The sequence below is a fragment of the Cebus imitator genome, unplaced genomic scaffold (genome assembly GCF_001604975.1).
Source record: "Cebus imitator isolate Cc_AM_T3 unplaced genomic scaffold, Cebus_imitator-1.0 Scaffold26, whole genome shotgun sequence".
Classification (NCBI taxonomy): Eukaryota; Metazoa; Chordata; class Mammalia; order Primates; family Cebidae; genus Cebus; species Cebus imitator.
Genome location: NW_016107341.1, coordinates 5,018,692 through 5,045,854, shown reverse-complemented (window position 1 = coordinate 5,045,854; position 27,163 = coordinate 5,018,692). Strand labels below are relative to the sequence as shown.

At 35.4% G+C, this 27,163-nt stretch overlaps 1 protein-coding gene across 11 annotated transcripts in view; it reads right to left on the bottom strand.

Annotated features, from left to right (window-relative positions):
- Positions 1-27,163, bottom strand: part of CACNA2D1 (calcium voltage-gated channel auxiliary subunit alpha2delta 1) — a 489,928-nt gene that overhangs the window by 84,073 nt on the left and 378,692 nt on the right. For all 11 annotated transcript variants that reach the window (XM_017523103.2, XM_017523100.2, XM_017523102.2 and 8 more), the window contains exons 9-11: positions 26,186-26,236; positions 22,842-22,941; positions 2,125-2,283 (exon numbers count right to left, since the gene is read on the bottom strand). In XM_017523103.2, the coding sequence (XP_017378592.1) occupies positions 2,125-2,283; positions 22,842-22,941; positions 26,186-26,236 (310 nt within the window). The remainder of the gene's footprint in view (positions 1-2,124; positions 2,284-22,841; positions 22,942-26,185; positions 26,237-27,163) is intronic.

Below are 27,163 nucleotides of genomic sequence, written 5' to 3'. Positions count from 1 at the left end.
AAATTTCTGATCATTTCACAATTGAAACCCAAACAGGAGGCGATGAAGTGAGGAAAAAAAAAATACTAAGAAGAGTAATTAAAATGCCAAGATCAAGGAAACTCAATTATTGACTTAAGCAAAAAATAATTTTTATCAAAAACGACCATATTCCTTTACTAGAGGAAGAATACATTTTAATCTAATGGTCAGTCACATAACAATTTTGTAGTTGAGCTTTCAAATTTTAGTGAACATACAACATTTAACAAACATACGCATTTCACCACACATCATTTCCCTTGAAAATACTAGAGCTGCACATCTGATTTTCTGTCTTCTTACTTATTTAACGGTGTCTATTAAACAACATGACCTCAAATTTAACATATCTGAAACTGAGCTATTTCTACCCCCGCATTTCCTCTATGCAGGTTCCTGTGTGATCATCTACCTACTAGTCCAGTTCAGAGAAGGTAGAGTCACCCAAGCCTCTCTCACTCTGCAATCCAGCCTATATCACCTAATTAGTTCCTGTGCCATGCTCCGTAATAATACCTCACTGCTATTCCCACACCAGGATCTCTACAATAGCTTCCTTAGCTTATAACACTCCAAGGCTATACTACAAAGATTTCCTTTGTGCCTAAATACTTCATTAACTGCTATCTCATGGCCTTTCCCTTTCCATCAGGTTCCTATACTGCTCATGTCCCAACTATGCCAGCCATCTGCAATTTTTTACTATGCCATGTTGTGTCACACTTCTGTGCCTTTCTATAATGTGCTCTTTTTTTCCTCAAATAATTTTCCCTTCCTCTACCTACCTAAGTTCTAATCATTCTTCAAAATCTCATTTTTACAAAATGCCACACTTTCCTGACCTCCTTTGAGTGAGCTGGGCCTATCCTCTGTGCTGTCTCAGGGAACACGCTGAATATCACGTAACGGCACTTGCAGGCTGCTCTATGGATGATTATTTAGCATGTTATGCTGGACCTTCTGAGAGCAGCTGGTCCTGTTTACTTCTATAATTCCAGCACTAGCACTATGACAGGCAATGGTGATGCACTCAAATATTGGCTGAATGAATAAATGAATCACCCAACTGGATATCTCAAAAACTATTTAGAATGGTCACTCAGGAACAACAAATTCATATTTGCATAAGGACCAAATGTAAGAGTTCATTCAGTGATTCAGCGAATATTAACAGATATTATGATCTGACTTTTTACCAGACATGGGCTAGTAATTATAGCAAAAATGACCATGACTCCCAACACCACCCAGCAACCTACACCTGCACGTGGTTTGTTACATGCCAGGTTCCACGGATGATCTTATGTACAATTCTCTGGTGCAGTGACCTGTTATAGTGACCTCTAATGCATACATGTGGAAACCAAGACAGGTAAGGTTCCTGCTCTCAATCATGATAATAATATTGCCTAGTAAGAAATAAAATAATTGAACTATGGTCCCTGCTTTCAAGTAACTCAAAGTGAAATAGAGAGCCTGGCAATTTAAAAACACTAATCCACAGTATAAGACACACTCTATAAGTTGGGGTGATAGCATGCCAGTGTCTGACAGTCTAACTGTAGACACTGATTAGTGATGGTGGGGAATTCTCACTGAGAAAGAATTCCTACTCCAGGAGTTACATTTTTGTTCATCTTAAGGTCTACCATTTGGAACTTTCTATACATTCAGGAACAACATAAAGACCCAAACTAGATGTTTAAAACTAAAATGTTTTCTGCAACTATTTGATGATTGAAAGTGCGAGGTTACCGATAAATACTGTGTTGACTGAGATAAGAAAAAGTAATGATATTCTATATAGGCCAATTAAGTTTTGAGTGCTTATTCAAAATTAAATTAAACTATTTCCTAATAAATTTTTTAAAACAGATTGAAAAAATAAAAAATTAAAAACTTAAAAATCTACATTTTGGATACCTTTTGAATTTTCAATTCAAATATAAAAACAGCTCAAAGGTTTCTTCTCCCTGCACACATCTGCTTTTCAAATAATGAAAAATAGCACTATCTAACCCCAAAAAGTAGTAACTATCAGCATATTGAAATTTAGATACTACAACTGAATAAGGAAAAAAAAAGGCATAGCATGATACTTACATTAAGCAGCTGTTCAAAAGCAAAACTAAAGCCCTTCTTATAATCTGTAATTCCTTTGGCTGTGATATTATTCACTGCATCTTTCAACACTTTCTTATTTCTTACATTTGCCTGGACAAGGTGCTGAAAACAGCTTACATCCTGAGCATTGCTGTTAAACTGCAAAAGATTAAAAAGTAAATACATAAATAAACATTAAAATCAACCATATAGTTTTCATAGAATTTGTGTTTGATACTCTCAAATAGTATTGCAATGTTTACTCTTTCAAATGGAAAAGTGAGTAGGCTGGTAACAAAAGTGCAGTATGAAACAAATGGCAATTTTCACTGGAGCTACCAACCCGTACAGGAAACGGAGCCTGTTGCTTATATTCCCAAAGCCTGGTTTCCCTGCTCATAAATTTGAGAATCAAATTATATGACATCCCTTCTAGTACTCAAATTTGATAAGGATGTAGAAAAAAGTAATCCAAAGCAATGAAATATATTCAGAATCCAGAAATGATATGGGATGCCTGCCCAGGTTGTGGGGACATGTTAAATACCTTCATTGCCTCTTATTAGGAAAGACTGGTTGGAAAAGTAACACACTGAATAACATGAATCAGAGTTTAGTCATTTTGAAATTTGATGTTACAGAGGCCAACAGCAAAAAACAATCTGAATCAGGAACAACTGGTAGTCTTTTAGAAATATCACTTTAGAGGTTACTAAAGAGTGCCAAGGGAACCATGTAGGCAAGGTGATGAAGGCCTAAACAGCAGAGAGGCTGTGGGAGAGAAAACATCAACTCCAATGATAGCTGCCCAAAACTGAAAAAAATGATCATCAAAGTAATTTTGCCAACCCTATAAAAAATATTCACATCATTCTCTGGATATTTCCAAGAAGAAAAGGAGAATAGGAATATTGCAACAAAATCCAGGATGATAGGATGAGTGGAGTCATCCAATCGTTTATTAACTCTGTAATTTGTGGAAATTCTTCAGGCTGTTGGCACCTAGACTGTCACATCTGCAAAATGGGAATAATAATAAAAAGCATATTTGCCAAAAAAAAGGGATGGCCAGATAAAATGTCAAAGATGTTTTCAGATCAAAAACACATACTTATTTTAAGGAGTGGGTCACAAGTGATTACATATTCTTGAAAATATAATGCAACATTTTTTTCTCTGAAGATCACTGAACCTAATTATAAGATGCATTGCACAATTCATCAGTTTATTAAGAAAATATTTACTAGCAGCCTATTATATGCCAAGAATTGTGACAGGGAATAGTTTTATGCTTTCAGACATAATTATTTGCACACACACAAATATCACAAATATATAAACAGTTATCTACTGTTCTGCATGTACTACATACTCTACGCATGTAAATAATTTCAAGTTTGCAAATATGCCACAAAATAAACATTATCCCCATTTTGTCTATGAAAAAACTCTTCCTGCATTACCTCTCAATATAGTACAATAAATTATGATTCATTCTATAAAGCAATATAATATTATGCTCTAGGAGACACTATCAGGAGAGGTGTTTCTAATTTGGACTGTGAACATTTGAAAGAAAATTCTCCTAAGAAATGGAAATGTCATTTCTTAGGAGAAGAACAGAAGTTAAGAACACAAAGGAAGAACATTCCAAGCAAACAGAACAACATGTGCAAAGGCCCGGACGTGGAAACAAAAAAAGCCTTTTTGAGAAAACATAAAAAGAGCGAGTTTAGCTTTGTCTCATAGGAGGACAAAAGACATAAAATGAGTTCAGAGAGGGAGGCCAGGGCTAGATCATGTGGGGTCTAATGGAAATGCTGATAACGATCTTATTTTCTGTGAAATGGAAAGTCACTAGAAGATCTTAAGCCAAACATAAAACAATTGACTCTATAATTTTAGGAGTGCATCCTAGCTGCTATGTGGAAAATGGATTTGAGATGTGTATAATATAAAGGAGGGAGAATCATTAGAAGGCATTGCAGTAACCTAGCTGAAAATACGTAGTGGCTTTGATATTTGTGGAGATGGTTGGAAAGGGAAGGATCAGGAGGTATTTCTGAGAAAGAATCAAATGGGACTTCGTGGTGGATTTTGTAGGAGGATGTGTAACAGAGTGATATCTTAAATAACTGCCAGGTTTCTGATGTGGGCATCTGGAAGGATAGAGGACTGGTTGGGTGACCTCGCCAGGGATAACTGAGCAATAAAGAAGAGAAGCACAGAGCTCAACTTAGGGTGAGATTTCAACAGATGTGAGATATGCAAGTGTGCATGTCAATAAATAACATTTAAAGCATGAGGCTCAAAAGAAGTCTTGGCTAAGTAATTAAAAAAATAAAAAGCAGAAGGCTTCAGCAAAAAAAAATTGGTTTAAAGCCATACTTAAAAAAAAAAAAAACTAGAGTAGAGTAGGAGTACCTGAGAAAACTAAGTAAGAGCGAGTTTCCATGGAGACAGGAGGGAAATCAGGAGATTGGACTGTTTTGGGTGATGAGAGAAAAACATGTTAAAAGGAAGATACTGTGTGAAGACAGAAGATGAGGACTTAAAACTTGCCAGTGAACTCATCCACATTATGTAGGCAGCCTCTGGGGGCGGGGGGTTGAACAAAGGGACAGCAGGAGCATGTCTTCTGCCACTGAAGGCAGGCAAATCTTCAAAGTGCCTTGGCTGGGAGGCAGAGCAGGAAAACAGGGTGACATCTGCAGGGTAGACCTGGGGTGAAGAAAAGTCTGCTTTAAAGCTAGGGGTCACTAGAGCAGGAGAAGACTGGTATTAAAGAGAGAAGGAAGAAAAAGATGCAGGAAATAGAAGAGGTAAAAAATAAAGTTCTTGGAAAAGTAGGGACAGATGGATCCAGATGACACACAGAGTAACGGCCCTTTAAGAAAATATACATCGACTTCATTATTCTAGGAAAGAAGAGTGGAAGCTGACCCAGCCAGGTGGTGTGTGGACTTGGATGATGATCCTTAATGTCTGTGGCATTAGTCTCCTTTAACCTTGAAGCAAGGAGATCAGGATAATGGGAGGAGAAGGAAGGTTTAGACAGAGGAAAGATAAAACAAGAGGTAAAATGTCCTCAAGAGATAATGAGTCCTGTTTCATGTTTATTTTGAACATGACTTTCATGTATATCACCAGTGTGAGAACATAGTTCCAGTATACTGTTTTCTATAAATTAAAATATTGAAAACTGAGTATCTTCAGGTCCAAATGACCAGTCCTACTGCCTCTTTTATCACTCTTCTATTCTGTGGTTATCAGATGCAACCTTATTCCACATGTTCTATTTTGAAAACAAATAAATGTGAGAATTCTCCTGTATTGGTAAGTAAAAATATAGTTTATCAATATATTAATACTAAAGTGATCTTAGAGAATTATTAGAAATGGTTACCGGAAATGTTATTAACTGACTTAAACCATGAATCACCATAAAGATACAAGTTTTGCAGAAATTGAGCACTGAATAATGTATTGCCCAGTCTTTCAGTTGACCTTGACCTGATTTTAACACAGAAAAGTGAAGCATCTCATTAAGTCACTTTAACACAAACTGATTAAATTTAAATTCAATTCCTTAAATACAAATTCAGTAGTATTATAACAGAATTACAATTGCATTCATAATAAAACTGATAAATAATGTAGAGAAAGGAATAACTTACAAAGTATAACTCCCTATATCAAATCTTACTCTCCTAGGAAGGTAATGAGAAATTTGAAAGTTTAAAATCAGATAAGACTGTATTTCACAGATATCTCAGACTCATCAGCTTATATGATATCATGTATGTTTAAAAAATGAGTTTATTAGGCTGGGTGCGGTGGCTCATGCCTGTAATCCCAGCACTTTGGGAGGCCAATGCAGGCAGATCATGAGGTCAGGAGTTCAACACCAGCCTGGCCAGCATGGTGAGACCTTGTCTCTACTAAAGATACAAAAAATTAGCTGGGCGTGATGGCATGTGCCTGTACTCCCAGCTACTAGGGAGGCTGAGGCAGGAGAATTGCTTGAACCCAGGAGGCAGAGGTTGCAGTGAACTGAGATTGTGCCATTGTACTCCAGCCCCAGGCTGGGGCTGGAGACGGGGCAAGACTCTATCTCAACAACAGCAAAAAAAGGGGTTCATTTTCATGGGCTGAAGTGGCAGTCTTTGATAACATGTGCCTAGATAATAATTTAAAACCACATATTAAAAACCTTAGTGCAAAATTATAAGGTTTTGCTTATACTTCTGCAAACTAACATCATCTTGATTCCTTTTCCAATCCCAGAAAATTCAAATAAGTAGGTCCCTCATTAGAACTGCTGAGAACAATTTCTGTGAGCCTGTTTAGACAGGAAGGCACATGTGTTAACATGGGCATCTGGGGTAAAGTCCCGGAGGACTCTGTATATCTACTCCAGCATTACAGCATTCTTTACACTTCCACATCTCTTGTTCCTTCTGCCAAAAACACTTTTTCCCATTATATATACTGTACCTTTGCCTATAATACTTTTTCTCCCTTCTTCATTCAGTCCTCATGAAACTTTTCATGCCCTTCCCTGACTAGATTAAATCACCCAATACTATGCTCTCCTCAATATCTTTCTCTCTCCCTCTATTTAGATAGTTTCGCTCTTGTCGCCCAGATTGGAATGCAATGGTGCCATCTCGGCTCACTACAACCTCTGCTTCCCAGGTTCAAGTGATTCCCCTGCCTCATCCTCCTGAGTAGCTGGGATTACAGACATGCACCACCACTCCCGGCTAATTTTGTATTTTTAGTAGAGATGGAGTTTCTCCATGTTAGTCAGGCTGGTCTCAAACTCCCAACCTTAGGTGATCCACCTTCATTGGCCTCACAAACTGCTGGGAGTATAGGCATGAGCCACCATGCCAGGCCAATCTATCTCTTTTTACAGAGCACACAGTTATAATCTGATATTTTTCTGTATCCTGGCTTAATAAATAGACTCCTCTATTGGATTATTAGCCCACATGGCCAGAGAAAATGTCCACTCCACCACTGCATCTTCCATACTTGGCATGTAATAGACATGCTATAAATATTTACCGAATAAATGGATAAATTTTAAAACGCCTTGGAGGTGGACTTTAAGAAAATTAGAAGTCAGTGTAAAATGTTGACTGATAATCAAGCTATGGAAATTAGAAGTCAGTGTATCAAACTATAAAATTATAAGTAGATTAACTGCATCTTAGCTCTGCAATATGTTAAACTTGGACATTCAAAAGTACAAATATTCTGTTCAAATAGACATTAAAATAGTCAAAGATATACAGAACATCTAGCATAGAGTCTGACACACAGATGTTAAATGATAACTCTATTGTTTTAAAAATTATTTTAGTAAAAAACATTAGGTTACACAGTACTGAAATTAGAACAGATCCCTAATTCATGAGAAATATTCAGATAAACTGCATTGGCTGTGGTGAGCTTGAAATAAAGTTCACTAACAGGACGATACAAGTGTCCCTCAAACATTTAGTGTTGAAATAGTTTCTGATAAAACTATGATGAGTACGTTTCAACATTTCCAAAGAACCTTCCTACTAAATATCACAGTCAAGTACACACATCAAATTAAAAGATGCTTTCCAGTCAAAGCAAAGTATCAATATCTCAAATGAAATATGCCAAACTTTTGGTTTTGTAAAGGCAGTCTCTATTTTTGCTCTAATTTCCTCTGTTGAATAAGAAATCATTCCATGAAATATTTCTGTGAGGGGGACTCTGCTCATCATCATATTGTCCCAGGACACAAACAATGAAATGTTCCTATTGCCTTAAGACACACTGTAAGTCAAAGAAGCAGAAAGTCCCTGGGAAGTGCCCTTTGTTTAGAAATGGCAACTGGAATGCATCTTCTTGGAGTACCAAATCTTTCTTTGAATGGTTTAGTGGTGTCAAGAAGTTCTGCATTAGAAACATTAAGAATTAAGGACAAAAGACATTCTTAATGCCTTATTTTCTACTTGAAACTTCAGTGAAAGAGAAGTAGCCCATTTATTCTTTGTTCAATCCACCTGTCTTTTAAAAATGGTTTTTAGGTTTAAAAAATTATACAGGGTCTATTTTGCCCAGCCTGGTTTCGAATTCCTGGCCTCAAGCCACCCACATTTCGGCCTCCCAAACATCTGATTTAAGGCACGAGCCACTGTACCCAACTTTCAACATGTCCTTTAATTTGCATCCTTTCACCTCAGAAAGACTGCTCTCCCTATGCATGGATTCTAAATATTTAAAGGCAGGTTTTCTGTAGAGTACTCTGTACCTTATTTAATCCTAAAGTATTTTTAATAAGCAAAAATTGGACATAAGTAATTACAGTTTTTGAAAAACATTGTTCAACATTTAAATTATTACTTAACATGTCTAATGTTTTATTTTCTCTATTTTTGGCATGTAAAAGAAAGAATGGTGGAAAATCATTGGCTCAAGTCATGTAATGATCAGCAAAAATAATAATTCAAATCCAGACATGATTGCTTTGGAAAGGGATTTTTAAAAATTAAAATAATACTAGTAAATTTATTTACACAAGTTAACTAGGATGGATAATATATATAACACATTTATATTTTATAACATATTAAATAATTTAAATAAGCAACTTAATAAAATTTTGCTTCTTAGTAAATACAAACAAATTATGGAATCAGACACTATCCATATTTTGGCCACCAGATGGCAATGCAGGAAAATAAAAGAAAAATGACCAGCAGCTGCATGCTCCAAAATTTTGTCTATGCTTGTTTTATGTACATATTCCTATTTTTAAAAACTTTCAAAATTTGATTTTCATATTTTTCATAGCAAATTTGGAAATCATAAGAGATTATATAAAAATGGTTATTCTAAAATCCAGATAAAATAGCTGATAACATTTATCCATACAGAGATGGATACATTCCCAGTTAAGAGTTATTTCTGGAAAACTGATAAGAAGTAAGATTTATAAAGTGGCTGTTTAAAATTCAATGTCTGGGTGAAATGTTATCATAACTGCAGTCAGGACCTTTGTTCATTTGTTATTGTGACTTAGCTGCAGTTTTAAATGTTTAATATGTCTTTGAATTTCAGAAAACAATAAACGAATAGAAAAGTTCAGATGAATACAAAAACAAATGCTTTCTGGGTTATCTGTTACCAAATTACTTTCCAAAAACTTTGTGTCAATTTAAAGTGTATATGTGCTAGTCTCACTGTAGCCTCATAAATACTTCCCATTTTTATTTGCTAAATTGTATATAAAAATTGCAGTATTTTAACTACTTGAATTTATTTGGTAGCAAGATGAACCTTTTCTCATATATTAATTTTTGTATAGTTCGGTTTTTCCAGATTGTTGCTTACTATTTAATCTCAACCTATGAGCCTATTCCTTTATTATTTCTTAAAAGAGTTTTGTACTTAGAAAATCAACCATCTATCAGTCAGGAAATTATTCATCTGTAACCTTACTAATGTTTCACGGGTTTTGGTATGTAGTCATGGTGGCATTTATTTTCTCCAAGAGTATGAGGTGATAACAAAATTAGGCAATTTGTTTTTACAAATAGCCAACTTTTCCTTTTATGGGAATAATCTATTCATGATCCATTCTTTATACCACATTAAGATTTTGGATATATTTCTATAATTTTTTAGTCCTTTGTCCCTCCATTATTTCATGAGCTTTTTAATATGAATAATTTTAAAAAGTATTAGCTAACATATATTGAGAATTTAGCCTGCGTGCCAGGCTAAATACTTGATATCCATTAAGTTGTTTAACTTTCAACAAGCTGCAGTTTTAGTTTTGATAGGCTTCCCATTATAAAGTTGAGGAAATGAGGTTTATAATGTTAAACCAAGTGTCCAGAGTCACACAGCAACCAAGAGTCAGAGCTCAACCCAAGCCCAAATCCTTGACACACTTTTCTCTCTGGTCTTTAGTCACTTTCAATTACAGTTTAATAACAGAAGAGAAAGCCGCCGCCTCCGGTCATGTAATATTTTTCACAACTGTCTTTCTGCTGCAAAAACTTGAGGAATTTTCGTCAAATTAAAATTGCTTTCATGAGTAAACTGGAGAAACTGCCATCTTCACATGGGTGTCCTTTTCATTCCAGGAAAAATTATTCATTAACTCCAAATTTCAAATCTTCTAAATGTATCTCACACATTGTTTTCTCTATCTTTAATACAGGTCCTAAATATATTACTAAAAGTACTGCTAGTTAATGGATAATTTTGCTAATGTTGTGAACGTGATTTTAATTTGTTATGAATCCCTGTCCAGGGAAAACTAGAAGGTGTGGTCACCCTCTCACAGTCAGAGACATAAGTATCTTCAGTATGACACTCGGAGTTGGCCACTCCAGTCTTGAGGTTGATGGTGCAGTTCTCAACAGTGGCTGCTGGTTTGCGGTTTCTTTGGTTCGTTGTATAAAAACAGAAGCATATTGAGAAAGAATTACCTACTCTTTAATCAATTTAGGAAAACCATGTCTAGTGCAGGCCTTGCCTCTAATAAGCATCACAGCCACAACTGACTCAATTATCTCATCTGAGCTGCAGATTGCTCCTTTCTGAAATTAGGTGTTTTCTGGATTAGGTGGAAAACTCTTCCAATTCTAAAATTATATAATTCACATCAGATAGTTTAACAATCAGGAAAAAATATATAAATAAGGAATAATAAATTCTGTATATGTCTAAAAAATGGCACCAGTAAAGAAAATGGAATACAATTCTCTATTATAATTATAGATACAAATTGTGGTTGCCTATAAATGTATCATCATTCATCAAACATTTCAATAAATATTTTCATTTTTAAACAAATATTCCAAAACACTTGAATCATGATGTAACCTGTATTTAGTCTGTTTACCTTGCTGAAATCTTGGATGGATTTCTAAACAAGACCCAATTATCATTTTTAATATATTCTGTTTATATTGTGATAGAGAAAATTTTTAATTCTCTAATTATATTCATTTAAAAACACTGAAGCAAATGAAAGTATGCCATTCTTTTACTCGAAATGTAAACTGAATTTAGCATCCCCCTGCATCTCTACCTGACATTTCTGTTTTCTCAACCATCTTTTAATCAACCACTGTGTACTCCTGATTCCACAGCATTTTTCCAGCTGGAAAAATGAGCAGCTTTCTCTCCCACTCCATCATTCTCCAGGTACAATAATTTTATCAGTATTATTTCCATTACCCATGCTTTTTGCATAGCCCTCTAGAAATTTGAATGCCAGCTCCTGAAGACAAAACCTTAATGAAATCATGAAACAATCGCATACCCTGTGATCTATTCCCCTTTACCAACACTTTGATGCAGACCTGGCCAATATGTACAATATTTTCATAATACCTGAAGCTGATTACTTGGAAAATTCCCCAGTTAAAAAAAAAAAAAAAAAAAAAAAAAAAAAAAGAACAGTTACAGTATGGTGATGCCTCAGTTTGCTTGAGGAACACAAAAAGAATGGCATATGTAACTAAAGTGTTTGCAGAAGAGAGATACTGTAATATTGATCATATGAATGAAGATCACTGGTCATATAAAGACACAAAGTTATCTTATCACTGATTGAAACTGTTTGTAAAATTCTGATATTTATCTAGTACATTTTTTGTTCATCACTGTTCTGACTGACAAAAAGGTAGTCAGTTCAAGAACCACCACTATGTGCTTTGAACTATTCTATGTACAGTAATATTAGTACAAAACAGACCCTCTCTACTCAAAGAAGCATACATTCTTGGAGAGGACGGAATACAGAGATATAGAAAATAACAAACGTGAAATATCAGGTGAAGAGAAATGACAGAAATAGAAATGAAGTGACATGAAATATTAAACGAAGTGTTTGAATAACTAAGACTGGTATGCTGTCTGGCAGACAGTAGTCAACGAAGGCCTCTCTACCAGGAAGGATCTGAGCAAGGACCTAAGCTGGGGGACAATCTGGGGGATGATCACATAGCTGTTTAGACCTGGAAGCACCCAGATTGATATAATGGTAAGCAGAAGAAATTTCTCAACTGTACACACCTATAAGACATGCAATAGACAGAAAGGTTATTCACATCACCAGTGAATTCTTTTAAACATGAACTTGTAACTGGGATGCAGAAACAGCTGATGACAATTATCAACTAGGGTTCAAGGAATTATGTTCAATATAACTCAGTTCCACTGAGACAAAATATATACATCTGAAAAACTGATTATATAAATTAATGTCAAAAAAGGTAGATAAAGAAGATACCTATAAACCTACATAGCAGAAGAGATTTCACAAGGACAGAAAACATATCTTAAAATATATTTTAAACTGTGCAATAAGCAAGAATGACTGAACAAAACATTACAAAGGTGAATTAGTTGTAGAAAACAGTAAATGCCAATATTTTTATTTGCAGTTTACATGGAAACTTATAGTACAAATTGTCACTTTATGACAAAATCTCTCATTGACAAAAGGTAAAAATATTTTCATGTCTTAGCACATTATGTTCCAAGCTATAATTATATACATCAAAATTCTAAAAATGCTTTTTTTATTCCTCTAGGAATTTGATGAAACACATTTTGTGTATTCAACAATTAAGATTGCAGTGTATGCATTTTACTAATAAGTACCCATACTGTCAATTTGTATTTGAATTTCTTTTTAATTTTAAGCCTATTAAAGAATTAAGAACAAATATGATAGTTTAATTTAATTTAAAGAACCCTGAACAATTCTGCTACATGGATTGCTCAGGCTAGTCCAAGTCATTCTCTTTACCTATACTCAAAATTAAATGAAACTATAATTGAAAAAAGTTCATCTAATAAGTACTGACACACGTCTTTTCCTAGTCCTTCAAGTCCCATCGAATAAGTCAATAACTTTTACAATTTTAAAAACAATAGTTCACTTCGAAATAAAAGTACTTCCTCTGCATCATCCTGAATATTACTTTGTTATTTCCCTTTTACATATACAACTAATTTCTAAGTACCAAAAACTTAGTGTACCACATAATTAATGGGAAAAATACTTATCATACTTGTCAACACCTTCTTATAAACTCTCTTTATATTTCCAAAGCAATTAAGCTATCTTCTGTCATCTAATAAAAAGAAAAAAAGAAAAGAAAATACTAAATAACCTTGATGGCTTTGCCCTGCTATTATAACTAAATCTATCTTTTTCTTTGATCTTTTCTTCACTGCCTGTAATTTATATGTCTGTTAAATGAAAATATTTTTATAAAGTTCCCATCTTTACCTCAAAAAAAAAATGTACATAAGAGGATAGAATTTTGGTTCTCTTAACAAATTCTCCTAATTCCATTTCTTCCTGTTTTAAGACCTCCCCCATCCCTAAAGAACCAAATGTCTAAAATTCTCTAAATACCAAGATCTTAAAATCTGAATCAGTGATAAACATGATTATTTATAACAAGCCCCAGTGAGCTGCCTGCTGAATTTGCTAAATGTACTTCTTTAGTATACTGATTTCCTCTTCCATAATGACACGAGTTGTACACACAGTTAATAGTAATGTGGTCAGAACCCTTGTGCAGGAATCACTTGGGGGACTTGCCAAATGCAGATGTTCTTAGCTCTGGAGTGGAGCTTGAGATGCTGTGTTTCCACCCATTGCTTAACAGAGCTCCCAGGGGAGGCTCCGGCTGCTTGGTCACAGGCCCCACTTTGATGGCAAGAGAATAAACTACAATCTTCTTGTTGACATAAATGAGCTATAGATCAACATAAAGTTTTCCTGAACTCTAGATGGATGGCTTTTGATAAAAGGTGAAATTACTCTCTTAGATTTCATTTGTCACAAAACTGTATTGGCATGCCAAATATCTTTTATTTTACTTGAGCTCTGGCAAAAAGAGGGCCTGTTTTGTAAGGAACTTTTTGTAAGCACTGGGGGATAGAAATTGCTTTTAAGTTCAAATTGTGAAACAATTGACAATTGTACTCATTTTCATATGCTGAGTAGCAAAGTTCCTTATCTAAAAAACCAACAAAACATGCCCTTGTCTAGGAATACATTAGGCATATTTTAGAAGGAAATCTGAAATTTAGAGCACATAGGAAATGGAACAATTAAAATCATCTCTTACTTGCCTACACAATGCAGCTCCACATTTAAACAACCCCCTGCTTTGATACTAGTTGGTGTTAAATAATCAAGTCAAGAACTGTGAAATGTCTGAGATTTTACACCAGTTGTAAGCTAACAAGTTAGCCTCCTACGGTTTCATAGATAAAAGGCAGAAAAATACAAGCCCTCTGAGTCAGACAAAGACTTTATTACTCATAGCAACAGCAGCAGCAGAGTAACATCTTTGTTCGCAGGAACTGGCCAAACCTCAATTCCCACAGGATGACAGGAGGACAGCCAGGGGTCACCTGCATAGGTAGTTAGATGCGTTTCCAGCCAGAAGTCCCAAGACAAGGAAGTCCCTGATCTTATACTGGGTGTTCTGACAACCCACTCATCCTCTCCTCCAGAGAGACACAATATTTTAATTACTCTGCAATGAAAATCTCTTCTGGGGAAGGAGACATCTCTTTACTATCCTGGAATGCACATACATCTGAGAAAATTGGCTGTTAATGCTTAGATTTACATGTGAAAGATTCATAAAGAAATGTCTCCCAACAGTTGGTGGAAAAATGCTGGAAGATGACACTAATAACCATCATCATCATTGTAATACATGATTATAAAATATAAGCACTTTACATGTAACATTTCACTTGGTACTCAACAACATTTTTGCAAGTTGAATTATCCTGTCCATTTTTAAGTTATGGAAACTGATAGAAGCCCTAGGTTACTTGTGTAAGGTCATATAACTGGTAGTTTCCAAAGTTGTACATATATTCCTATGCAATTCTATCAGTCCCTCTAAGAGGCAGGATTGCCTGTGAAGAGTGAGTCAAACCAGACGTGACCTTACTAATACTGTTCATGCAGCTTTAATGTGTTGGCAGGATCATTCCATCCTGTCGCTCTTTACTTGATATAGACCAACATATATTGGTTCCTTGAACCACATGCTGTGTAAAGCAAAGACTTTTACAATCTTTAGAACACGATATTCAGAATTATTGTTTGTTTATATAGACAAACAATAAGCACAGTCCTGTCTCACACAGAGGTCTGGACCCAGGAAATCTGCAGGCTTTTGTAGCAGTTGCATTTAGGGAAAAGCTTCCAACTGGAATAGCGTTCACCTTCCTTTCCAGCCTCCTGTTTAGCTATGGTTCTTCACTCTTCATTTTGCACTTGCATTTACAGACTTACTTTTGAACTATTGCTTAGCGACTACAATCTGGACAAAAGGTAGAACTAATTTTTTTAAAAAGTTATCTCCTATAATCAAGAGCAAAGATATTATAAGGAATTATATTTTGATTATTTTTTTTTTCTGGTGAAAAATCAAAGACAGTATTTTACAATGACCATGAATTGAAAAAGCTTCCGGGAAGAAAACTGACTCGAAGATCCTTAACATACTCATAACATGTGCATCTAATTGTTTAGTAAGGAATGTGTGGTTTTATCAAAAGACATGAAGATTTTCTCTGGTTGTTAACTTTTAGCATATTGTTTACAACCCATATACATTTTCCCATCATCCTCCACTGGCTTGCCATATTTTACTCCTAAAATGTCAAGCTCCCTCACATTCATAAACAAATTCAAATCCCTGTGTCAACATTTGAAATTTTGCCTGCAAATCAGAACGTGCTGTGATTGAATTGCTGCTTCTATCATCTACCACTGACTCCTATCAAAGCATGTAACTGGATTAGTGGGAAAACAGCTACATTATGCTTGCATTTCAGCTTTGCTGACAGCAGGCTTCATTTCTGCAACAAAGAGTAACCCTAGAGATAGTAGAAACACTCAGAAATGATGCAGCATTAGTCCTGACATCTGATATACGATTTAGCATGAAAAAGTACTGTTATTTTTAAAAAGAATAAAGGAAACTTAGACACATAACCCTAAAAATGAGAGGCTACTTGATTTTTCTGTCTGGTGGCTTCTGGGCAACTCTGGAAAAGGGTTCATATAGATTGCATTCTAAGTCTTTGGATGACCCACATTCTCTTGGTTATGAAGATGAAGACAAATGCATGGGGTCTCTAAGGAAAAATTAATATCAAATTAACTATAGAACCACTCCCTGCTTCAGTGCCTTATTACTATGGATTCCTAAAGTTACAAATGTTAAAAGGTACATTGTTGCTTTCCTGGACTTTCAAACAGCTTTAGAGAGAAAATAAAAATGCATGCACACATGTGCACACACACATACAATTTGACGTTATAAATATATTTTGAAGGTTTTTTCCCTGAGAATTTCCATATCATTAAATTGCCTATCTGTTAAAGACAACAATGTAATTTGACTTTTCTTACCAGAATGTTGTGTAAGAATCAATTCTCTTTAAAGGTATCAATTTCAGACAGTATATACTCAAAATAAAGCAGAGCAACTCATAAAACTGAAAATTTTCTTTAAAATTATGACACTAAAGATTATATATAATACGATTGACACTAAAGATTTGTAAATAAGAAGTTTGATAAGAGCAAAAGGTACATGGTAAAGAAAGTAAATAAATATATTGAAGATTCAGCCTCATAACTTTTTGGTTAAATCTGGAATCATGAATGAAGATGACTATGCTCCAATTCTTTTTTTTTTTTTTCCAAAAAATTGCTAAGACTCTTTCTACCTGTTTCCTTATCTGCAATATTAAGAATAGTAGTATTATCTACCTTACAGAGTTGCTGTAAAAACTAAAGAAATTATCATGAAAAACACTTAGAACAGATTCTGCCAATGAGCATTGCTTTAAAAAATTAATAATTATGATTACATAGAAGGTTAATGCACAAATAAGAAAAATAATGAACACGTTTACTTTGGATCTTATTTGTGCTGATTTCCTGAAGAGCAAATTTATGTCTCAAGAAAATCACTTAAAATTATTTAGTGAGTTTTCAATCACAAAAATATATTAATGATTATTTTGAAATAAAAGTATACAGTTAACAAAACTTCAGAGTGTAGCTGACAAAAAATAATCTTTTTATCGTAAATAATACCCATAAACAACTAAAGTAAATAAGTAACCAAAACTAATAAAGCCTAAGGAAGAACTAGGAGCTGGGACCGGTAATACTAGGAGCTGAAAGGAGTCATGCATATCTCAGAAGCAGAGTGGAAAGTCACTGTGACTGCATCTTTCAAATGTCTTCTTGATTATTTATCTTTTAAGTTCCATGAGTTGTGTGGGTTTCAATATGACTCTTCTGCCCTATTTCTGAGCTATTAACTGAGATATTTTAATAACTTTTAACTTGAGGTACTGAGGTGCCTACTTCCAGAGCGAGTATTCCCAGTTCTTCCTATGAGTCATATATTCTATTTTCCCATACGCTTTTAGCTCACACATTCAAGCCATACCGAATGAGTATCCTCAAGTCAGGATTTATAAAGAGCATCAGTAAAACCAGTGAGCTCTGTATTAACCTGGTTCACAGAAACCACAAGGATATATCCTGCAATTGTGTTTCTGAAGAAATTATTTAATAATTTTCTTTAAATAAATATACATTTAGCAACATAATATTTTTAGGAAAATCAATGGCCTTTAAAATTAAGAATCCCAATGCCCATTTTAAGTTCTTTAGGAAATAAATATTAGTTGCTGACTAAATGTTGAAAGTATAAAATTCATTAAAACCTTAATCAGAAATTATTTTAAAGCATTTTATTGATAGCTATTCAGTTTCTAATCGAGCTAGATGCTACTGATGCCCCATCCATTTTTCCATTCATGTCAACCCAACTTTTAACTGCCTGAGATTGCAGGGAACCTTCCGCTATTGTACATGGTGGTCTAGGAATGCCAGAGAATTAACATTACATGGGAACAGTCATTGATTGCACATACTCCAGCACATTTTCCCCTTAGAAGGGATAACTCTAATTCATGAACTCTATACTGTTTCCCAGAGGAATACGCTCCACTCGCTCACAGTGGAAACTTGTTTGAAGATGAATCATGTATTAATTCTTTTCCCTGTTTTAATTCCCACATTTCTCTAACAGTCTTTCCTCGAGTTACTTTCCAAATAAACCATTTAAGCTTGAATCCTTGTCTCAGTGACTATTCTGGGGAAGCTCAATCTAAGTAGATACCAGCAGTGTTCTTAGTAAGCAGACCCTCAGAATGGGATTCCAGAATTGAATCATTTTCTAAACATATGGCAACAAAGACCCTATTGGTACCTGGGTGTATGGTCATCACTGGAGTCAGAAAACTGACTACTTGAGGTGTCATCAAGTATCTCTAATCCTCAGGTTCACATATTGCCTGATTTATCATCATGGAATACTGAATAACATCTCAAACTAAGCAACACATGTTAGAGTAAAGGGAGTCCAATAATAAGCACGTGACCACAGGACTCACAGGGTCTACCGTATGTTGCATCCCTCAAGGCTGCCAGCCTGATAACATTGGGGCAGTCTCCTCTAAATGTACAATTAAGGCTCTAGCTTACAGATGACAATCTGATTTGGGATGTTGTCTTCAAGATGCAATATGTATTTTGAACCACAGTGCTATGTGCTGAAGCCAGCTTTAAAAAAAAAAAGGGTTGAAAATATCAGGAAATTCAAAAGCCAGATGACCTCACATTGGTAACTTAAAATCAGTCACAGTGGAAATATTTACATCATGAAAATTGGCAAATGCTACATATCAATTTTCTCCTCCACCCCCTGCCTTTGCCCCTAAAAGGCAGAATGTATAAGTATACAAACCAAGGGGGTGAAGTAGGAAACTCCCCTCTTACTATAACTAAAAGTGATCCGCTTGGGAAATGTGTACTGTCCTTGAGACTTCAGGCTCCACTGAAATAAATATTCTGCTTTCCAAGTATGTATGTATTGGGGGAAAGGGACAGGTAGTACGTTACTCCTATCAGGGTCCCAGAAAGAATTTCACTAAACTTAAATCTATAGCTATCTGAACATGCCACATATCTCATTTCTCATGCCAGTAGACCAATAAGCAAAAATAATAATAATAATAATAAATGATGCTACTGGCAGGGTTCCAGCTGAAAAGGATTACCATGAGGGTTGCTGCTATATAATAGTGAGAGGGAACCTGGGATTCGTTCAAGCATGTCTGTCGTTGGAGATAACTGTGAACGGACAACTGCAGAAATCACCATTTAAATGAGCACAGAAACCATGGACTCATAGGCCCCTGGGGTAAAAGTCTGGTTCATTCTACCAGGCAAGCTACCAGCACAGGAGTTGGCCAAGGCTGCAGGGAAATCAGAAAAGGTATTAGAGGAACGAAAAGATGAATATGAATTATGCCCTTGGTCCTAACTCTAAAATCCCTCCATCCTGATGTTCCATGTTTGTTTGTTTGTTTGAAAACTGTGACCAGTCTCTAAGAATCACTGGATAGACTGGATCTCCTGGTCGGGCTTCTAACCACCTGCAACTTTGGGTTCCAGTACTCCCTCTTGTGGCCAGTCTGTTTTGCCCACACATGGGGAAGGCTGCCACCTAAAACCTCAGCTCCTTTGGATTTGGGGCAGGATAACTCTGAAGTGAATATTACATACGGCTTCCAGAATTCCTCAGAGAGTTAAGTTCCTTTAAATTAAAGTAAGATCCTGTCATTGCTTCCATCCATCCCCTGCCTCACCTCTTTAAGTAGTAGTACAGTAGTGTTTCCTGTGATCACCTCCCAAATAAACTACTTACTTTTCAATCTTGAGATTCAGCTTCTCAAAGAAATCAGAGTAAGACATTCACCACATGGAATATCTGCTGGTTTTATATAAATTTCACCTAGATATGTCAAAACTGTGCTGAATTTAAGACTTTCTGTTTTTTATGCCATAGATTTTTTTTTAACAACCATCCCAATGGCTTGTTATTAACCATATGTTTATATACAAATAAAGCCAAATACGTATCTTTCCTGATGATCTTATTTGAGAGATCAACTATTCCATTGTACTTGTTTGCATTCTGTTGAAATACGTGGGTAAGCTGACATACAGATTCAGATAGATTGTAAAATCAGACTTACATGAATCAGAGACCTTATGCAGTACTAGGTTTTAATAAATAATGTCAAGAATACAGACAAGCTAAAGGATTTCTGAAGGTTCAGATGAAGTAGAGATAGGCCACACATGGAGGAGGGCTTCCCAGTTCCTTCTTCCTGTGTTGAACACATTCTTCTGGCCCAAGTGAAAGGAAATCACAAAGAGTTTCACAGGGCTCCTTGTAAATTTAAACTACAAAATGCTTCCAGTTTATTACCCAGAGAATTATATCACCTGTGAGCAAGTTTTGCCAGGAACCTTGCCTCATAGGTATCGTGTTTTCCTATAGCTACTCTTAGGCAGGGATATCCCACTAAAAACATTTCTGGGATACATTCTCTTCCTCTTAGTAAATATCAGTAATCTAGTTACCTGGAGTTTCAGGTGAGAAGGATTAAACAAGGTCTCCTGCCTCCTTCTTTCTAGCCCCCCATGGTGTCTTTCCAGTGAACAGAGTAAATCAATTGCAGACCAGCTGCTTTAACTTTTTCCTCCCAAGTCATTTCAGAGACAGATCCATTTTCAAAACAAAATAACCCTACCTCAAATTCCTCCTCTTCACATCTCCATGAATATATCTACCTCAAATGTAAATATATCCACCAGAAAATGGCCATGAAATATTTTGCCTAAATTCAATGAATTAAAATGAGACATCATAACATTTGTTTGTATTATTTCCTTTGCTTCACAGTTCAGTACTTTCTGGCTATGAGTAGGAGGGTCTATGATGGTTCTGAGAAAATAAGACTTTAATAAGAGCACATTCAAATATCTACTGGTTTTTATGTTAACAAGAAAAACATACTATAAAAGTGTAATACATTATAGATATGTGTTCAAGATGAAATGAGGATTATAATGAACAGAAAACTGCCATATAATCATACTGCCAAGTTGCTATTTTCTAGAAGTTTCAATGGTATGTGTGAGTAAAGGGGCTCATGTTACCTATTTAAGCTCCTCTGAGTGAAGGAGGATATACGAATGCTTTTTATTTATATTCATTACTTCAATTACTTTATCCAGGGGTAAATTCTTAGAAACTCAAAAAGGATCTTGGCATAGAATTATAAGAGGATCAGTCACTAAGATAGGACTGTCAATAAGATAGTTTCATAATACATCAGAAATGTCTCAGTCTATATAAGATAAAAATATAAAAATAAGCAATGGGGAAAGGATTCTCTGTTTAATAAATGGTGTTGGGAAAACTGGCTAGCCATGTGCAGAAAGCTGAAACTGGACCCCTTCCTTTATACCTTATAGAAAAATTAACTCCAGATGGATTAAAGATTTAAACTTAAGACCTACCATCATGAAAACCATATAAGAAAACATAGGCAATACCATTCAGGAGGCAGGCATAGGCAAGGACTTCACAACTAAAATAGCAAAAGCAATGGCAACAAAAGCCAAAATAGACAAATGGGATCTAACTAAAAGCTTCCGCACAGCAAAAGAAACAATCATTAGAGTGAACTGGCAACCAATAGAATGAAAAGAAACTTTTGCAAGCTACCCATCTGACAAAGAGCTAACATTCAGAATCTACAAAGAACTAAAACAAATATACAAGAAGAAAAAAACCTCATCAAAAAGTGGGCAAAGGATATGAAGAGACACTTTTCAAAAGAAGACATTTATGCAGCCAACAAACATAAATGCTCATCATCACTGGTTATCAGAGAAATGCAAATCAAAACCACATTGAGATACTTTCTCATGTTAGTTAGAATGGCAATCATTAAAAAATCTGGAGACAGATGTTGGAGAGGATGTGTAGAATAGGAATGCTTTTACACTGTTCGTGGGAGTGTAAATTAGTTCAACCATTGTGGAAGACAGTGTGGTGATTCCTCAAGGATCTAGGAATAGAAATACCATTTGATCCAGCAATACCATTACTGGGTATATACCTAGAAGATTATAAATCATTCTGTTATAAAGACATATGTGCATGTATGTTTATTGCAGCACTGTTTACAACAGCAAAGACCTGGAACCAACCCAAATGCCCATCAACGAAAGAATGGGCACATATACACCAAGGATTACTATGCAGCCATAAAAAAGGATGAGTTCATGTCCTTTGCAGGGACATGGACAAATCTGGAAACCACCATGCTCAGCAAACTGATAGAAGAACAGAAAACAAAACACCACATGTTCTCACTCATAAGTGGGTGTTGAACAATGAGAACACATGAACACAGGGAGGGAAACATCATACACTAGGGTCTGTTGGGAGGTAGGGACCTAGGGGAGGGATAATGGGGGATGGGGAGATTAGGGAGGGATAACATAGGAGAAATACCTAATATAGATGATGGGGGGATGGAGGCAGCAAATCACCATGGCATGTGTATACCTATGTAACAATCCTGCAAGATCTGCACATGTACCCCAGAACTTTAAGTAAAATAAAAAAAAAGATATATATAAAGTACCTAAATTCAAGAGAAGGTACAAATTGCAGACTTAATTCAGGAAAATTCAGTCGTCTTATACTTACTGAAGCTACATTCACGAAATCATCATCTGAGAGGGTTTCTAACATTTCAGAGACAGATGTTCGGATCAGTTTAAGTGTCAATCCACTAACACTTCCACTCCTATAAATAGACAAACGGGTCCATATATGTTACTCATCATTTATTTAACCAATAACATCATAAAGAAAGATAATTATGCACTGATCCTAAATTTTATATATTTTTAAAATAATTTTGCTCTTGAAAATCTCAGTAGACAAGTGAGATTTTTTGATAGAAGTGGAAATTATAAGAAATCTGCCTTTCTTTACTCCCAATATCAGTATGTATACATTTCTAACTGACATTATCAAAATTACAAATGACAATTTTTAAAAAGCATGGATATCGATGGTATAGTTACTCATTCAGGAAAGTCTATTACATACCAGTTCTGTTAGCCAAGTTAGAAACGAGGAGTAGAGAGATTAATAGACAGTCATTGCCCCAGGGAGCCCATTGTTTGACTCAATTAAACCAATAATTATAAATCTGCATAACGATTATGACAACAGATTTGCAAAGAAAGTGCCTTGTTCTGCATCCTAATATCCTCTAGGATTTAGTCTTCATTTTTCTTTTCTCTACATATTCCACGATACTTGGTGACTTCACCTATGTGCAGGGCTGGCTGAACTCTAGGCAACTAATTCCCACTTCTACACTCTAGCTCCGAACACTTTCCTGGTTTTATCACTTGAGCCACCTGCTGAACCACTACGACTCAATGTCCAAAATGACAAATTACTTCCAAACATATTTTCGTTCCTATTTATTTGGTTCTTGGTACCAAACAGTCTATGTCTCAGTCATCCAATTTGTTCTTCCCTCTCAACCTTCCTATGCAATTCCAGCAAACTCCCTTATTCATTCCACTTGGTATTCCAAGGCTGTGGTCCCCTCTCCATCCTCACTCCTCTGTAGCTCAGACTTCATTATATGAAGATGCTGAGCTAGAGTAACAGCCACTCCATCCAGCAGTTAGTCTCCTTCACATGCTGACAGGCGAAAATTTGGGAAGCACATCCTGACCTAATACTTTTAACAGCTCACAGATACCTACTAAATATCCAGCAATCTCAACAGATTACTCAATTACTCAGCAGAACCACCCAATAGGTTCTTCCTGCCTGCGGCACTAACAAAGACCATGACATGCAGTAAAGAGAGAGTTTAATTGATGCAGGGCCAGACACAGCACACAGGAGATGGTGTTATTACTCAAATCAATCTCACCAAAGGCTCTGAGGGAGGTCAGGCATTTTTCAAAGACAGTTTGGTGGGCAGGGGGTTAGGGTATGAGTGCTGCTAATTAGTTGGAGATGAACTCACAGGGGTATGGAAAATAGCCCTCTTATGCTGAGGCCACTTCTGGGTGGGAGCCACAGGACTGGATGAGTCACAGGTCCCGTGGGACCATTGATAGAACAGCAAGAGCCTAAAAAGATATCTCAACAGCCCCATCTGAGCTTCTAGAATAATGATGTTATTTACAGGAATAATTGGGGAAGTTGCAAATCTTGTGACCTCCAGAATAATGGCCAGTAATTATTTAACTACATCTACATCTTAGCAGAATTCATGTTTCTCTCATCCTACTAATTTGGTAGTCTTTCATTAGTTTTACAAGGGCAATTTAGTTTTAGGGATGCGCTATTATCATTTAAACTATAAACTAAATTCCCCCCCCACCAGTTAGGTTGGACCACACCCAGGAATGAGCTGCCAACCAGCCTGTGAGGCCAGAAACAAGATGGAGTTAGCCGTGTCAGATTTCTCTCACTGTCATAATTTTGTAAAGGCAGTTTCAATCCTCCACCTCCTCCATACAGGTCCCCAGATTTATCTGTGCAGCTTCACTTTTGACAATTCTTCCACCTGAAATTCCACTCTTTCCCCTCCCCTCCCATGCTTGCCTTTTAAAATATAAGCAATGAGGATTCAATCCCAATTTTATCTCCTTAATGCTTTCCTGCCACATTAAATCAAATTGCTCTCTTATGGATTCCTTTAGTGCCATGTCATACTTTGTATCTATTAATTTCTGCAATTATTTTTATTTGTTAAGGTCTAGTATACCTAATATATTTGAATTATCTTTGACATCAGGTATTAGGTCTTTTTTTTTTCTTTTCTGTTTTTTGGAGACAAAAAACAATTTTTTTATAATTTATAGCCCAAGATTGACATTTTCAATCTTGGGCTATAAATTTGGCTTCTATAGATTTTGAAATGACAAATTATTTCTGGACATTATTATACATCCAACAGGATTATAATATATTGCATTAATATATTGATTTATACCTAAGAAGATAATTAAGGATTAGCATATAAGATCCATGATAATTTAATTAAAGCAACATGAGGCTTAAATGCATCTTAACAAATAAAATAAGAAGTAACATTTTAATTAAATTTGTTGAATTCATTTATCTTCTCTTTCTCAGGCTGGGTTATAATGGTTTGGACAACTAAATTAAATTGGTTTACTTCAGCTCAAAATGCGGAAAATTCGAATGTTAACACTTATGAGATTTAGCTGCCCCCAAATTACTAGATTTTGTTTCTTCCAATGAGACAAAGAATTTTTTTTTCTCTCAGGGAGAAACATGAGCATTTTTTCTCTCGGGGAAAAGCATGAGCAACCTAAGCATTTACAGTTCCTATTTATTTAAATTCCCTGATTATTGCTCTTTAGAAAAGTAAATATCCGTAGCAGGATGTAATCTTTTCACTTTCTACCTCTGCGTCTTCAACCTTATTAGAAAAACTGTACACATGCACACATATACATGTATCTTGAATTGAAGCACTACAGCAAATAAACACACTAATATAAAAACTCAAGGAATTATTTTTTGCATATCACCATTTCACTTTTAAAAGTCCCAATTTTGTTTTTGTTGAGATAGTGTCTGTCTCTGTCACCCTGGCTGGAATACAGTGGCAGGAACTTGGCTCACCCCAGCCTTGATCTCCTGGGCTCAAGTAATCCTCCCACATTAGCCTCCCAAGTAGCTGGAACTACAGGTGTGATGCTACAAATGCCCAACCAAGTTCCAATATTATTTAATATATTTTATGTTATATAACATATAATATTAATATATTAATACCCATAGATTCTTTTCATTTTCAATTAATTTGTTTTGTTATTATCTTAATATGGCTTTATTGTCTGAATATAAAAGTCATCATAATTTTTCTTTGTTTCTTTTTTAATCTATCAAACATTTCTTAGTCCCAACATACTACTGTTATCTACAATCTACAAATCCTCCCATATTCTCAGTATATAAATATGTGGTATTTAACTACTCACACATCAACCAGAATAAGCATGTCTTTAGGAGATGCAGCTCCTTGGATGTACCTGAAACAAATATCATAATAAATGCTTTTCTCTTCCAAAATATCTAACACTGATATTTGTCGAATTGATATTTACTGATCTCTGAGATAAGGTTTTTCTTAAGCAAAGACCCACTTCCATTCTATCTAAGTAGACAATGGTCTTCTATTCATATTATTTAATGTCAGTTTGATAAAAGCAATATCCAATATAACATTAGAGACACCAGAAATATAATATTTAACATTTTTAACGAAAGATGAAGAAATATATTTTAACGTTGAGAAGAACATTTTTCCTGGAAAAACAATTATCCTAAACTCCAATTGTTGACCACAGGTTTAAAAGTCACTTTAATGAATAACAGACTGTCATATTTTTAAATGTAAAAATTAAACACAAAAAATAGGTAAGTTGTTTAGGAACATAAAAAAGCTGTATCAACAAAAAGAAATATAACTGGCCAAAAAAGAGATTGAAATTAGGCAATAGATGATGTTATCACCAAGAATCTCAATGGCTCTCAAACTTTATAGTGTTTAAGAATCACCTGGAGAATCAGTTCAGAATGTTAATTCCGAAATTCAACCCTGTGGAATCAGAATCTCTGCATTCTAAAGAGACTCTGGAAGTGTTTTACGCAGATGGTTCAGTGATTGCGGAGAGAGAGCAACTTGATTGTGTATGACTGACCCAAAAATCTCACTAACATTGCTGGGCACAGACTGGATGGGGCCTGACTTCTCCAAAAAAAAAAAAAAAAAAAAAGGGGGGGGAACTCAATTTTTTACTTATCTCTGAAGTCATCACTGTAAATCTAACTTCTCAGTAGGCTGCCAGTTAAGTTTCCAATTAGTTTTCGGACAACATGCAGGACAACTCATTCTATGTGTTGAATAAGCAGTTAGAGTTTATAACCTGCACCCTTGCTTGATAAGAAGGTAAAGT